This window comes from Tachysurus vachellii, chromosome 14 (assembly GCF_030014155.1).
Source record: "Tachysurus vachellii isolate PV-2020 chromosome 14, HZAU_Pvac_v1, whole genome shotgun sequence".
Lineage (NCBI taxonomy): Eukaryota > Metazoa > Chordata > Actinopteri > Siluriformes > Bagridae > Tachysurus > Tachysurus vachellii.
Window position 1 is genome coordinate 16692565 of NC_083473.1, and position 15462 is coordinate 16708026.

At 36.7% G+C, this 15462-nt stretch overlaps 1 protein-coding gene across 1 annotated transcript; it reads left to right on the forward strand.

Annotated features, from left to right (window-relative positions):
- Positions 1-357: 357 nt before the first annotated feature.
- LOC132857380 (fatty acid desaturase 2-like) lies at positions 358-15323 on the forward strand. The gene is made up of 13 exons (XM_060887341.1): positions 358-532; positions 3185-3460; positions 3949-4059; positions 6242-6439; positions 7482-7583; positions 10756-10881; positions 11040-11100; positions 11217-11293; positions 11390-11487; positions 11614-11710; positions 12454-12533; positions 12656-12781; positions 14999-15323. Exons 2-13 carry the CDS (start codon positions 3251-3253, stop codon positions 15048-15050), a joined length of 1338 nt encoding a protein of 445 aa, XP_060743324.1. The 5' UTR covers positions 358-532; positions 3185-3250; the 3' UTR covers positions 15051-15323.
- Positions 15324-15462: the final 139 nt, after the last annotated feature.

Here is a 15462-nt window from a genome sequence, read left to right on the forward strand (position 1 = left end):
GAAAAATCTGGAAAAGAACAAAAACAGCCTTTTATTTGATTCTATTTTTGTGAAAACAGAATCTGAAACAGAAAAAAATATAACAGAAAAATATCTAACATTTGTTTGATTCTGGGTAATTCATATTAATAATATTATTATTAATTAATTAATATTAATATAATATAATTGCCACCTAATGATGAAATACAACCAAATAAGCATTATGAGAGAGAGAGAGAGAGAGAGAGAGAGAGAGAGAGAGAGAGAGAGAGAGAGAGAGAAATAAAATCGGTAAAATCGGTAAGAAGATCTGCGCGCTGATTGGTCAGCAGGCTGCAGGACGCGCGCTCGGATTGGAGCAGAGTCGCTCGAACGATCTGTTTGGAACTCAGGAGAGGAGCGCAGTGATGAGAGCCGGTATGAAAGAGCAGCAGCGCACCGGGGGATAAACACTGATAACACCGAATACATCCACTTATCACGCAGGACTGGCCACAGTTACATGAACACATCACGACTACGTGCAGACAAACAAGTTAAACCCTGACGAGTGAGTACATCTTACTGCATTTGTAGTCAGCTGTATTCTGTGATGTTTGGGCCTTTGACTCCTGATCAATCTGCAAACGAACGCATGGATAAAATACTGAATTAAATTGCTTTCTTTAGCAGTAAATTAAGCTCTAGGCTGTAGTGCATACTAATCACAATCACAACCAAGAGTCTTTTCTGACTCCTTAGAACAGGTGCATTGCACTTCTGGGATATAAAACCGCTTTATTATTATTATTATTATTATTATTATTATTATTATTATTATTATTATTATCACTATTATTATTAGAATTATTATTAAGTAATTTATTATTATTATTATTATTATTATTGGTGTTTATGTATTTTTTTATTATTATTATTATTATTATTATTCTTATTATATACAGAGAGATTATAAAACAGCACATCAAATAATCAAGTCAAGAAACTTTTAATGTCCTTTCAACCATATATAGCTGACGCAGTAAATAGTGAAAATAAATAAATAAATAAATGGTGCACAGAGTGGCACAGCTGGTATTATTTTGTACCTCACAGTTTCACATGTGCTTTGGTTTTTCCAGTTTCTAGACTGGCAGTGCTAAACATCCACTATTGTGTGAATTTGTGTGCATTTTTTAATCAGGTTTTAATAAGGGTGTATACACCCACCTCACACCTGTTCCCAGGATAGGAACCTGGATCCTCATGGAATTGATGAAGATAAAGCATGAGTCATTTTAAATATTTGGATTATGACAATGGACCTCATTTATCAATCTTTTAGTAAAGCTACAGTATGTGAAAAAACTTTTGTAGGCCACAATAACCTAGATTTTCAGGTGTACACACACATGAAAACATTGATAATACTCTTCACACATTTGCATTTAGTGAGACTCACAAGACTCCATAAAAGAATGAAATAAGAAACAATGAAATAAAGAAAGGATTTTTTTTTAAGGTTTACATTTTTTTTGTTACACTTTCCTCATATTGTGTTGTCACTTCGTATTTGAGCAAGCTTAAACCTGTCAGGGTAAAACATCCACTTACTTACTACAGTTTTAAAATATACAAATATTATAAGGTCATCTTTAACATTTTAAAACATTGTTCATTAGACGTTCATAAGATGTTCATCAGAAGATAAAATGTCCACGCTGTCATTCATCCTCCCTTGACTACATGTGTATGTATGTTATAATAATATATTATTTCATGTAATTAATTCATGTAATTAAATAATTTGTCATTTAAAAAATTAAGTATGTCGATATTTATTTCTTTTTCATCATCAGTTGAAAATGAAAATGAACAATAAAAGAAAAATTAAAATTTACCATTGTTAACAATTTTGTTTTTCTTTCTATATTGTTTTTGTATGTGTCCATGACAGGGTTAAAAGAAATTATGTGCCAAATACATTAGAGTGACCCAAATATATTATTCAGTAGGGTACCTACACAAAAATGTCAGAGTCAGGAGATGCAGAAAAGATCTGTGTTTTGTTAGTTGAAAATGGTTTGAGATGGTTTTGAGGAAAAAAAAAACTTTATTTTTAAATGTGAATGTTGCCCAGAAGTAAATCCATATACTAAAAGCAGGAATAAAGCACGAGGCATGTGGTGTAAGGGAACTTGATATATGTCAGTATAATGCTGGCTTCACACAAAGCAACATATAACACACAAAGACATATTAAAAGAGATTCTATGGCATTATACTGTTTAAAAAGAAACAGTATAATGTTATAGAAGTATTATAGAAAAAGAAAAACAGCAGCATATCCTTTGCTGTGATTAATTGACTGGTGTTTTTGTCTTGAATTGTGAATTTGGATTTGCTTGCTTTATTTAAGCATTAATATGTTGTTCCATATTTAATATTTCTTAAAGTGTGGCCGTTTACGTTAAATGAATTGGATTTCCAAAAGTTACATTAACTTTGCTTGTATTTGATAAAGATAGATGAACTTCGTGTCAGACTGGAATACCAAATATCCTCCAAATAAAATTTGTTTGTAACCAGTTTGATAAATGAGGCCCGATATTTTCTTCTTTAGATTTGCTGTAGAACTCAGGTTTCTACCCAATGTCTTTTAATATCAGGCTTTGTGGTTTGTGTTGCCAAAACGGATTATCTGATATGAAAAGATTTTATTATTTCCTAACCCAGGTTGGATTTTAGAGGACTGGGTTAGCTTAACGCACAATACAACTATTATAACTTGTAAGAATACGTCATAGGTTGTTAATGTAAAGTGTGGAACAAAAAAACAAAAACAACAAGGAATAAAACCAATATTTTAACCCCTACACCAACAGAACATTGGGATGGATCTATTTATTTATTTATTTATTTTTGTTTAGGGCTAGCTTCCATTTAATGTTTTTATGTTCATCTATCTATCTATCTATCTATCTATCTATCTATCTATCTATCTATCTATCTATCTATCTATCTATCTATCCATCCATCCATCCATCCATCCATCCATCCATCCATCCACCCATTGGTCTGTGTGTCTGTTTGATTGGGGGTAGGGGATTCAAATTTTTGTGCCATCCTACCCATCTTGTACCAATTTCTAATGAAATGTAAATAAAACTCACAAACACACAAACAAAATGTAGAGCTGAAATGATGGTGCTTGATGTTGCAGCAGTAGAAGTGAACCAGCGGTGGTTTGGATCAGAGCCTGCAGTGCAACGCCGAGTGCGGACAAGTTATGGGTGATGGAGGACATCGGGGTGAGCAGCAGGGGTCAGGAGAGAGAGGTTCATGTGCACAGTACACGTGGGAGGAAGTGCAGAAACACAATCTCACAGGTGATCAGTGGCTGGTGATCGAGAGGAAAGTGTACAATGTGAGTGAGTGGACTAAAAGACATCCTGGAGGAAGCAGAGTTCTTGAGCATTACATTGGTGAAGATGCAACGGTAACTAGCTTCCTATCAGATATTTTCTATATATTCGTTTTCACTTACGTGGGTATCACCAGGTGCTTGTCTGGCCTGGCTGGGTCACGGTAACCATGAACTGGGTACACTAAGTCTGTTTTATACATTTTATTTGGAAGACACTTCACCACAAGGTCACTCCATGATATTTCCAGACATTTGTTTGGCTTTTGCTTTAGATTTTAGATTTTTTTTGCTTTAGATCTACATCTAAATTCTTGTACTACATTCTTGTAGATGTAGATAAATCGTGGCATTAATCTTTCAGGAAAAAAGCATAGTATGAAATCACAGCAATATCTTCCCTGTCTACATTAATAGTGTTTATTGTTGTTGGATGTTGGCCACATAAACTTTTTTGTAACTTGCTAAAGATGTTGATTTCAACAAAGAAAGTAACAAATAGCAACAAATACAAATGTTGGTGCGCTTTGTGGCCACCTGAATGAAAGTGTGGTTTTGTGCAGGACGCTTTTACAGCCTTCCATCCGGATCGCCGTTTCGTGAGGAAGTTCATGAAGCCACTGCTGTTGGGAGAGTTGGCACCTTCAGAGCCCAGTCAAGACCATGACAAAAATGTACGTCTGCAACTACACACCACACAAATGTATGTCCATTACAGACAGATAGAAATGGGCTATATGGCTTATTACTCTTACTGTATCTTGTCGGTTACTATTTTAGTTACTAAATTTATTTAGTTATCGAACTTATCTTTTGTAATTACCTAATATTCATCACTCCAGATTCACTCCATAATTAGCCATAACTATATCCTTCACATCGTCTGCAGATCACAGGTCCAAGTAAACCCAGACACAAAGGATTTCCTTACGGTATGTCTGTGTGATAGTGGTAGTTAATAGGAATACCAAATCTGAACCATTGCTATTTCCTAGAGTCTAAACTGTTTTTCTAAGGTCATACAATTAAATGTGTCAGCTTCTAACTGTTCTCTGAATCTATGTACAGTTATATACAGTATATCTTCTTCTTCTACTTTCGGCTTTTCCTGTTAGGGGTCACCACATCGAATCATCTTTTTCCACCTAACTCTTTCCTCGACATTCTCTACTCTCGCACCAGTTCCCTTCATGTCCACTATTAACACATCCATATATCTCCTCTTTGTCCTTCCTCTTGACCTATTACCTGCAGCTCCATCTTCAACATCCTTCTACCAACATAACCATCTCCCTCCTCTGTACATGTCCAAACCATTTCAATCTAGCCTCTCTGACCTTGTCAACAAAACAGCCAACCTGAGCTGTCCCTCTGATGTGCTCGTTCCTAATCCTGTCCATCTTCGTCACTCCTAAAGAAAACCTCAACATCCTCATCTTTCCTAACTCCATCTCTCTTTTTCACCTCATGTCTTTTCCTCACTGCTGCAGTGTCTAACCCATACAGCATAGCTTGTCTCACTACTGTCTTGTACTCCTTTCCTTTACATCTTGCTGTCACTTTTCTGTCACACAACAGAACACTTCAGAACACTTTTTTTCTCCACCCACTCTAATCTGCCTGCACTCACCACTTCAACTCTTTTCCACACTCCCCGTAGCACTGGATGGTTGACCCCAAATAAACTCCTGCATCAGCTGAAGTCAACAAGATGCAGGACTTTATTTGGGGTCAACCATCCAGTGCGGTTCTACTTCCCTCCCTCTCCTTCAAACACATGTATTCTGTCTTACTCGGACTTACTGACTTTCATTAGACAGTTATATAGATCATCTATTAAAAAAGATAGATAGATAGATAGATAGATAGATAGATAGATAGATAGATAGATAGATAGATAGATAGATAGATAGATAGATAATCAGTAGCAATTTGCTCGATAGAAGCACTGCAGTTCATCAGGACAGTCTGGGAAAAGATCAGGACTCAGTATGGTTGTCTAGCTGAAAGTTCAGCTGTGTGTATAAACACGGTCAAGTACTTAATCTATAAACAATGTCTGTTGCCTGTAGAAACTCTATCTGGCCTGCTGGCTTTCCTGAACATAATGAAGGCAGTCATTTAGGCAGTATCAGGTGAGGGTTTTCTTTTGGTTCAGACTCAGCCACTGACTGGCTGCAAGGTTTTATAATGCGTGCGACGTTGCCAGAGGTTACTTTGGTCCACTGCTCCTTTTTATCCCCACAATAATGAATCTATGTCTACTGCCACCTGTTGCTTTTAAGTGGCAGTACATTTTGGCCCAGTTTGGCTGAGGGTCTTTTTACATTATTTTATTCCATTGCATTTTGGTTTAACCAATAGTTCTCACCATCTAGAAGAAAAGTTACACTTTTCACTTTTCCTTAAGTACAGCTCAGTTTAACTGAGGATGTTTTATTTGTCTTTTAGCATGCATTCATTAAAGTGCATTAAAGTGTAATAATATCTTTTACATCCTTCATAATGTATTAAATAATATTGAATCTATCAGTCACTGTTCTTCAAACTCTTGTCAGTCTGAATAGGGATGTAAGCAGGATCAAAACTTTAGTGAGGTCCACATTGGAAATTTGTCATAATTATTTCACAATACTGAATTCACTACATCAGTTGACTCCAGCTAGACATCAACTATATTGAGTTATAATTAGTATTTAAGTTAAATACTAACTCTAAAACAGGAAATTGCACAAAATAAGAGAGCTGCTTTTTGTGTGTAAAATTAAAGTATAAAGAGTATTTTGCGGTCTGGTCCTCTGTGTCCTTAAAGTCACTTAATGCCATGAGTCTGACACTTCACTCTTTTTTCCTCAGGCTGCTTTAGTGAAAGATTTCCAGGCCTTGCGTAAGCAGTTGGAAGAACAGGGTTTCTTCCGCACCCGTCCATTGTTTTATATCCTATATATTGGCCACATTCTGCTGTTGGAGGCGCTACCTTTGGTACTGCTGTGGCAATTTGGCAATGGCTGGATTGTTACAATTCTAAGTGCTGTCATGTTGGCCACAGCACAGGTAGGACACCTTCGTCTTTAACACCATCATCAATATGGCCTTCATCAAGCATGGCATTGATGTTGGCAAAAAAGCACTTTTGAAAAAACATATGAAACATGTATTTATTGGGGGTATTTAGTGAGGGTTTGTTGCCGTTCACCGTTTATTTATCCATTTATTTTGAATTTTCCTAGTGGAGGGAATTCTCTATCCCAAGGCACATATTCCAAACACTCTAGGGGAATCTCCAGACATTCCCAAGCCAATTTTCAGATATACAGTCATCAAATGGTCCTGGTTCTCTATCCAGAGGGCCTAGCCTTGGTAGAGTTCTAGTGAGAACCAGCAATAGGGTATTCTTATACAATATTCAAACGATCTTATCTGGCTCTGCCGCTGAGCCCTCTCAACATTCTCAGTTATGATAAGATAAGATTAAGCTGCTCTGGAAAACAATGTCTTCCAAATGCCATACAGTACATGTAAACGTAACCTTTCTGGTTGTGGTAAGGACTACTGGCTGACAACCACTGGACCATCCAGAGAGCATTCGAACAGTCCAAAGAGAGTCATTCACAGACTCCTCAGATTAATTAAGCTGGTGTCTGTAGTCTTTTTTTTTTTTTTACTTTGCGCATGCAAATTTGTTCATTAAATTCTCAAAGCACAGCAGCTTTTTAGCTTTTTTTTAGGTGGGCAGGGGACACAGTGGCAAATATATTTTACACATATATTTTCTTATAAATTCATTGTATTATTGTGTTAGTTTCATATCTGTTTGTAACTCTTTCCCTAAATAGACAAAAAAAAAAAAAAGAACATAATTATTTAGACTAATATCTTTAACCTCCTAAGACCCGAGCTTTGGTTTGGCCTTGCATTTTAGATGCAGTGATGTCCACGTACAGTATGTGGACACCAGGTCTTAGGAGGTTAAATAAGGCCTAGTCATTCTTAAACATTTTGTGGCCCTCACAGTTACACTGTGATCCAGCGGAGTTGAAGTCATCAGAAGTGGAGTTACACAATATGGATGTGCTCTCTGTCCCGTTTTATGCAGGCTCAGGCTGGCTGGCTTCAGCATGACCTTGGCCACCTGTCTGTCTTCAAAAATTCCACCTGGGATCATCTAGCACACAAATTTGTCATCGGACACCTGAAGGTATCAGATCCCACAGAGACTATAGTCTAACATGTATATATACACACTCTCTGACCACTTTATTAGGAACACCATACTAATACTGGGTATATTTATAGGGATCCTGCTCATGCTCAGTTATACATGGCATTGTGTGTGTTATAATATCAGGGTTTCCCGCAGAAAATTTGTTAGTTAAGGCGGTAGGGTTGTGCGTGGGGGCGGGACCCGGGGGGCGGGGCTTCTTTCTGAGATAGACCACAGACTCTGTACTACGTTTAACAATTATTAAAAACAGGCACGTGCAACCTAGCTAGCAGGTGAAGAACTCAAACAACAAAATCACCAGCTAACTTACTTTAAATTTGCAGGAACTATAAACTAATACAATAAGAGGCTTAAACAAACCCAAAACATAAGTCCACTTACAGTTCTCACAGACACGGGTTTTATCAACTGGCTAGTTATCCTCCAGTGACGGACCACGTCTGTCTCTCACTTCGCCCATGTGGCGCGCGTGCCCGCTCGCGGTGTGAAGCGCGTCCGCGCTATTTTTTTTTTTTGGACGACCTAGTTAAGGCGGTAGGGTTTCCCAGCTTAGGCGGACCGCCCGAACTGCAAAGTGCTGCTGGAAACCCTGAATATGATTCCTACACATAATTGCTACAGATATGTCCTGCTTAGGGTTGCAAAATTCCGGGAATTTTCAAGGCTGGAAACTTTCCATGGGAATTAACAGGAATATATGAGAATTAACAGGAATATATGGAAATAAACTGGGAATTTTTAAAAAATGCAGAGTTGCCTATAACAAGGAACTTAAATGTAGTTTAAAAAAATCTAGCAGCATAATTGAAATTATTTAAACACATTTAAAACAACAAGATTTAATGCAATTTAAGTTGAATTTGTACCCTGTATTCCTCGGTCACTTGCACACAGAACACAGCTTACTGGAGCGCCATTGAGGCCAAACCCCCTGCATGTACTTGTGTTCTTCCATAACATGCACAGTAACACTTTATTTTAGGGTCATTTAACTATTTGCTTATTAGCATGAATAATAATAGAATATTGGCTATTTATTAGTACTCATTAAGCACATATTAATGCCGTATTCTGCATTGCCTTATTCTACATTCTTAATTGTACCCAATACCTAAACTTAATAACTACCTTACTAACTCTTAATAAGCAGTAAATTAGGAGTGTTACCACATGCACAGATAATACGACCCCCCCCCCCACACACACACACTCCTCCATGAAATAAAAAAATACTCCATATATCACTTAAGGGGGGGTTCACCTCCATTTTCCAGGCCTTGACTATCACAGAAGCAGAGACCTACTGTAATAAGCTTGAGAAAAAATGCTTCATTTTACATTTTGATTGGGACTTTTTTAGAAGGGCAAGGGTGAGGGATGCTTTCATTTTACAACAATCATAGGGAAATATGTTTATTACAATTATTAAGTTTATTATGTTTATTACAAGATTAATAATATTTATTATGCTTTTGTGTTACTCAATGAAAGAATCAATTAAAGTTCTACTTACAATTAAATCAGTCAAGACGTCATTTTTAACCAAACAATGTTTATGTATATGATATAGTTTATATAAATGTCCCTATATTTCCAAATAATTCATATAAATTCCTGTATATTCCCATAAATTCTTGTAAATTCCCATAAATTCCTGCAAATTTCCATAAATTCCCGTAAAGTTTCCAATTTGGAATATTTCCAAAATTCCCCAGATTAAGTTCCGGAAATTTACCGCCCCTTTGCAACCCTAGTCCTGCTGCAAATCTACTCTGCCACATCCTAAAAAGGCTCTTTTGGATTCAGATCTAGTGACTGGGAAGGTCATTTCAGCACACTGAACTTATTGTCATATTCATGCAACAGGTTTACGTTGCTTTGTGCCATGTGAACATTATCATGCTGGAATTAGCCATTATAAGATGAGTAAACTGGCAACACCAGCCTGAAATTGTGGAAAATTCGAAGCAATCATGATCAATAAGCCGTCTGTCCAGTTTCAATACGCCTGTTACCTTCGTAGATCACTAAAACAGATTACTGTTCTTTTATTGACAGGAGTGAAACCTAACAGCCTCTACCTGGGGTTTTGACATTTTGTGCATTCTGAGATGCTTTTCAGCTCACCACATAGTTAGAGAGTGTTTTTATTTTACCATAGGTTTCATGTTTGGTTGAAAAATTCTTCCCATTCTGTTCTGATGTATTACCATTCTGTGTAAACTCTTAGACAATTGTGGTTGAAAATCCCAGGACATCAACAGTTTCTGAAATCAATCCAGCTCAATAAACATGCCATGATTCAGTCACTTAGTTCAGATTGTGATCTCATGGTGATGATTGATGTGAACAATAACTGAAGCTCTTGACCTGTGGCTGTATAGTTTTATGCCTTACATCAGTGGTCTTCACTATTTTTTTCAAGTGAGCCACACTGATAGGACAAAGTCAATAGGAGAGCCACTTTCACTGCAAAGTATGCCAAGTTATTCAGTCTTAAATAGCTTATCTGCTTAAATACAATGTACAATATTGCAATATAATAATTACTCGAGTTGCAGATGATGCATGCTCCCCATCAGTTACCTCTTTTGTCACTGTCACATTGCTTTGTTGCTGTTCATTTTGTGCGCGGGATTGTTTGATAAGAAATCGATCCATTTTTTAGTCCGTGTGTACAGTAAACACAAGTTGTTAACTAGCATGAAACACAAACTAGCTTTTGGTAGGCCGCCAAAAACTGGCTATTGCGCAGAACACAGTGAGTCAGTGACGAGTCAAATAATATATATAAATATATATTATTATTTGTAATAGAGCACATACGTTTTTCTATGCTTCCCTGATTGTTTTTAATGTTATTTAAATGAAAAATACATTTTAACCACATGATCATATCATCGTATTATTTACTGCCATGCGAGCCGCATATTAAAGCTTGGCGAGCCGCAGGAGGCTCGCGAGCCACGCAATGAGTAACACTGCCTTACATTAACCATGTTATAATGATAACGTAGGAGAATTGCACAAATGACAGATGTACAAGTTTTCATTGAGTGTATATCTTCAACAATTATAAATCTCTAAAACAGCAAATATATATGATTTTCCCTGCAGTGGTTCATACTGGTGTTTGATTATATAGGGGGCCTCTGCAAATTGGTGGAACTATCAACACTTTCAGCATCATTCTAAGCCTAATGTGTTAAGTAAGGACCCAGACCTCAACACGATGGAAATACTGGTACTGGGAAACATCCAGCCTGTAGAGGTGATTTCTTTGAATCCTTTTTATGAATCTTCAGAAATGTTCTAATTAATTAATTCGTTCATTCCATCAGGGACAGACGTCTCTTACCCTTGACACATACTACATATATGTTAGACTGCATTGTTTTTGTATTATTCTTACCTTCCTTTTTGTTACAGTATGGGATTAAAAAGTTGAAACACATGCCTTATAACCATCAGCACAAGTACTTCTTTTTGAGTATGTTATTTGATGCTATTTATTTTAGACCAGTATGACTGCACATATTGCTCAGAATAAATCATTAGATTTATGTTTCATATTTAAAATAACTTACCCACCCTTCTTTTTCCTAGTTGGCCCTCCCCTGCTAATCCCAGTGTTCTTTAGCGCGCACATTTTTCGAACTCTGTGCGTGAGACGCCATTGGGTGGTAAGTTGACATGACATTTTTCTTGCCATGTCTGAACATAGAAATACCGTCAACTTATATTGTCCATTCATTTCTCTCTTTATTTTTTGTGTTGAGGATTTTGTGTGGTATTTGTCCTACTATACACGGTTCTTCTTATGTTATGTCTCATATTATGGATTGCTGGGATCAGTACTGCTTCAGACTTTTGTAAGGTATGATGTTTGCTAGGCTTTCACTTAAACCTTACTTTAGATGACACATTAGCATTAAGGGTCATAATCATATATTATCAAAAATTTATTTATATTGTACTTTTTTTTTTACTGTGTGTTATTTAGGTTTCTAGAAAGTCACTGGTACGTATGGGTTACGCAGATGAACCACATTCCCATGGATATTGTTTATGAAAATCATGACGACTGGCTCAGTATGCAGGTACATTTTTGGCTCAGTATCTACCATCAATGTCTTCTTATAAATGGAATACTCGAGCTTGTGCAGAACTATTCACAACATTATTCAGACACCTGAAACTAGAAGAATGGTCCTATATTTTTGTTAAAATGGACCAGGTGAATATTATAAACTATAGGCCATGAAAAATGAGTGTATATCTAAAATGATTAATGCAGTATGCGGTCAATATGTGATCTTGTCCTTTTAGGAATACCAGCTTTCTTCATTGAATCAAATATTTTTTTCACAACATTTAAATAAATTTAAGCATAAAATATTTTCTTAATTAATGCATTTTTCCAGTGCATTTATAGGATACTTTTAAATATAATTGTATAAATGCTAACATTTCAACTCCTGAATACTCTTAAAAACAAACAACTGAAAAAAAGCAACAAAAAAATAAGAATATAACAGTTTGGTGATGTCAGCAGCTTGCCAGCTTGATGCAGTTATAACTATGCACCTAAATATTTATGTTTTATTTACCTTAATTTACGTTGACTTATTTGCTCATGTACTTTTACTCATTTAAAAATTGTGGGCACAGTAACAGCAACAAGTATACAGAGTCCCTATTCATTATCAGTTATTTATTATTAATAGACATATATTATTCATATTTCTGGTACCAGGGAAGTACAGTATGTTAAAGCACAAATTACTAAATCTATATATGTTTTTTAAGGATGTAATATGTGCTTTTGTGGCTTTTTTTTTAGTTGAAATCTACTTGTAATGTTGAGCAGTCACTCTTCAATGATTGGTTTACCGGCCACCTCAACTTCCAGATTGAGCACCAGTAAGTGTATTGTTGTTTTGGGATTATATGTGCAGGTGCATGAACTGAATATCAGGGACATACTTATATATAGAGATTATATCTGTCACCTCACCACAATCCCTTCAACCTGTCCACCACAGTGTCTTCCCTACAATGCCTCGCCATAACTATGTTCATGTGGCACCTCGACTTCGAGAGCTTTGTGAGAAGTATGGAGTTCAGTATCAGGTCAAAGGGCTGTTGGAGGCCATGTCTGACATTATTGGGTATGATTGGTTTATTTTATATGCACACTCAATTAATATACTCTCTATTCTTTCTTCAGAAATTTTCATTTATTAAATTTATTTAATTTATTTAATTTCATTTATTTCATTTATTAAATCAGACATCTATTAATTTGTTAAATGATTACTTTTTGTGTTATTTTGGTTTCATGCTGCACAAACCTAAATGAACCCCAAAAAATATGAAAATTAATTTTGAAAACATTCTTGTAAAACTTTTCCTTCTTTTCCTTTTTGGTCAAAAAATATACAAATCATCCAATGGCCATTCTGTTGGGGGTTTGTGGGAAGGGTTTGTGCATCCAGGCAGGAGAGAAAACACATCCGAAATTTTGGATTGCATCATTGTTACCTACAGTATTGCATTTTGGAATGGTAAGAGTGTGGAATTGGACATGTTTTGGACACGCCAGTCCCAGCCCATCTCTCACTGCCACTGACATCACCAGAGCCCCAGTAACTATAACTACTGTTGTTCCTTTACATTTACAAATCCTCAAAATTATCCCACCTGCTGTGTGACCTAAAAGGTAAAAAGCAGCACAAGTACAAATTGTCTTAGTAAGGACTGACTTTTGTAGAGCAAATTCTCCTGCGATAAGCATTTAAAGAGTGGCACTCTGCTCACTCTGCCAACCCATCGCAGGGCACACATAAATGAAATTTTCTACACTCATTTCCAAAACCCATTTTCCTGGGTGTTGGACCATCCACATCATTTTCTTTAATCGTGTCCAACACACCCGAGGCTTCCACCCATACAGTAACCCAAATGGAGTGAACCACATGCAGGTTGGGGTCACCTTCTTGACTAACACGGCTTCCAGATATTTTATCCCAATTTTGTCTATAATCAGCATACAAATAATTTTCAGGTTCTTATTAATGTGCTCCAATTACCTGACAGTCATTGGCAGACAGTGATATACACTGGATTAGTTTACTTTAATTCCCAGTAATTTTACAGCTCACATTGTTCATGATATAAATAACATCTGGCAGAACTGGAACTGTGGGAACTGGAAGCTCAGTGGTTAAGGTGTTGGTCTAGTGATCGGAAGGTTGTAAGTTTAAATCCCAGGACCACCAAGTTGCCTGCTTGGCCCCTAATCGAGGTCCCCAACTGCTCAGTTGTATAGAACAGTTGTATATAAATTAGATAAATGTAAGTCACTCCAAAATCTTAATGATGTGTTAGGATATCTTTGAGGGTTCCAGCTCAAGAGATTATGTGAAACTGAGATGTCACATTGCATAGCCTGCTGGGATTAATAGAAAACAATTCCCTTGAGACTGGGTCATTGATTCTCCTGTTTGAGGGTCCTGGCTAAATATTAATTTGTAAATAGTGACCTATTAAGAGCCCAGCCGCCCACCCAGTCTTAAATCCTCAGCAAAATGACCAAAGGCCAGTCTGGTCCCAAAATGTCGCCGTGTGAATGTTGGGGATTAACTGGAACCTTGTGCCTTGTATTTGGCCCTTTTATATAATTCTTGTGTACACCCCCCTACCTTATCATGTCTCATTTTAAATAAGGTTTGTAAGGATCAAAGACAGCATCTATGTAACCCCTGAAATAGTAAAGTGGTACCCTTTCAGGCAAATAGTTTGTTTCAGAGTAGAATCAATTTGTCTCTGCAGTCAAACTATTAGACATTTGGAATGAGTGAGTGAGTTTGTTTGGAATGGGAGACAGCTTTACTCATACAGCTTCACTCATACAGCCTCACTCATACAGCTTTACTCAGACAGCCTCACTCAGACAACCTCATTCATACAGCCTCACTCATACAGCTTTACTCAAACAGCCTCTGTCATACAGCCTCACTCAGACAACCTCATTCATACAGCCTCACTCATACAGCTTTACTCAAACAGCCTCTGTCATACAGCCTCACTCAGACAACCTCATTCATACAGCCTCACTCATACAGCTTTACTCAAACAGCCTCTGTCATACAGCCTCACTCAGACTACAGTTTAAGTCCACACTCTACCTGCCAAATGAACTGCACCATGGGAGAAAGCACTCAAGCGTTTGATCAAGTCCCTCAAACAAACAAACATTCCATATATGAAAGCACTTTTAGTTAACTCAGAAAGCAGTGAGAAAATTAGTTGCACATATTTGAGTTGTATGAAATCAGACACCCTTCTAACTCTGAGCACTAAGATTTTATTCATGTCTACTTCAGGTCTTTGAAGAAGTCTGGTGAGCTGTGGCTAGATGCCTACCTGCACAAATGAGTCACCCGTTCGTCCATCAGTTATTGTTTAAAACCAGGTCTACAGTGTGATCTCCATTCAGCAATGATGGAATAGGAGGTTAATTGTTTTTGACAGTAAAGAGTCCATGGAAAACCTAACAATTATTAAAACATATATAAATTAATATTTTTAAAATGCAATGATTATACGATATAGTGATTAATATCATTTGAATTCCTTTGAATTACTTTTTTTGCACTTTGAATTACTGAATAAATCTTAAGCTGCTCCTGTTATTCTGAGCTTCTTCAAGTTTGTGGTTAGTTTGTTTTTTGAATTCAAGAAAGAAAATATTCCAAACAGACTAGAAGAGATTGCAACTGCTTAATATCTAGGAACAACATCAATCTTTGCTCTGTGTATAAAAGCATTCATCATAATTTTATACAAT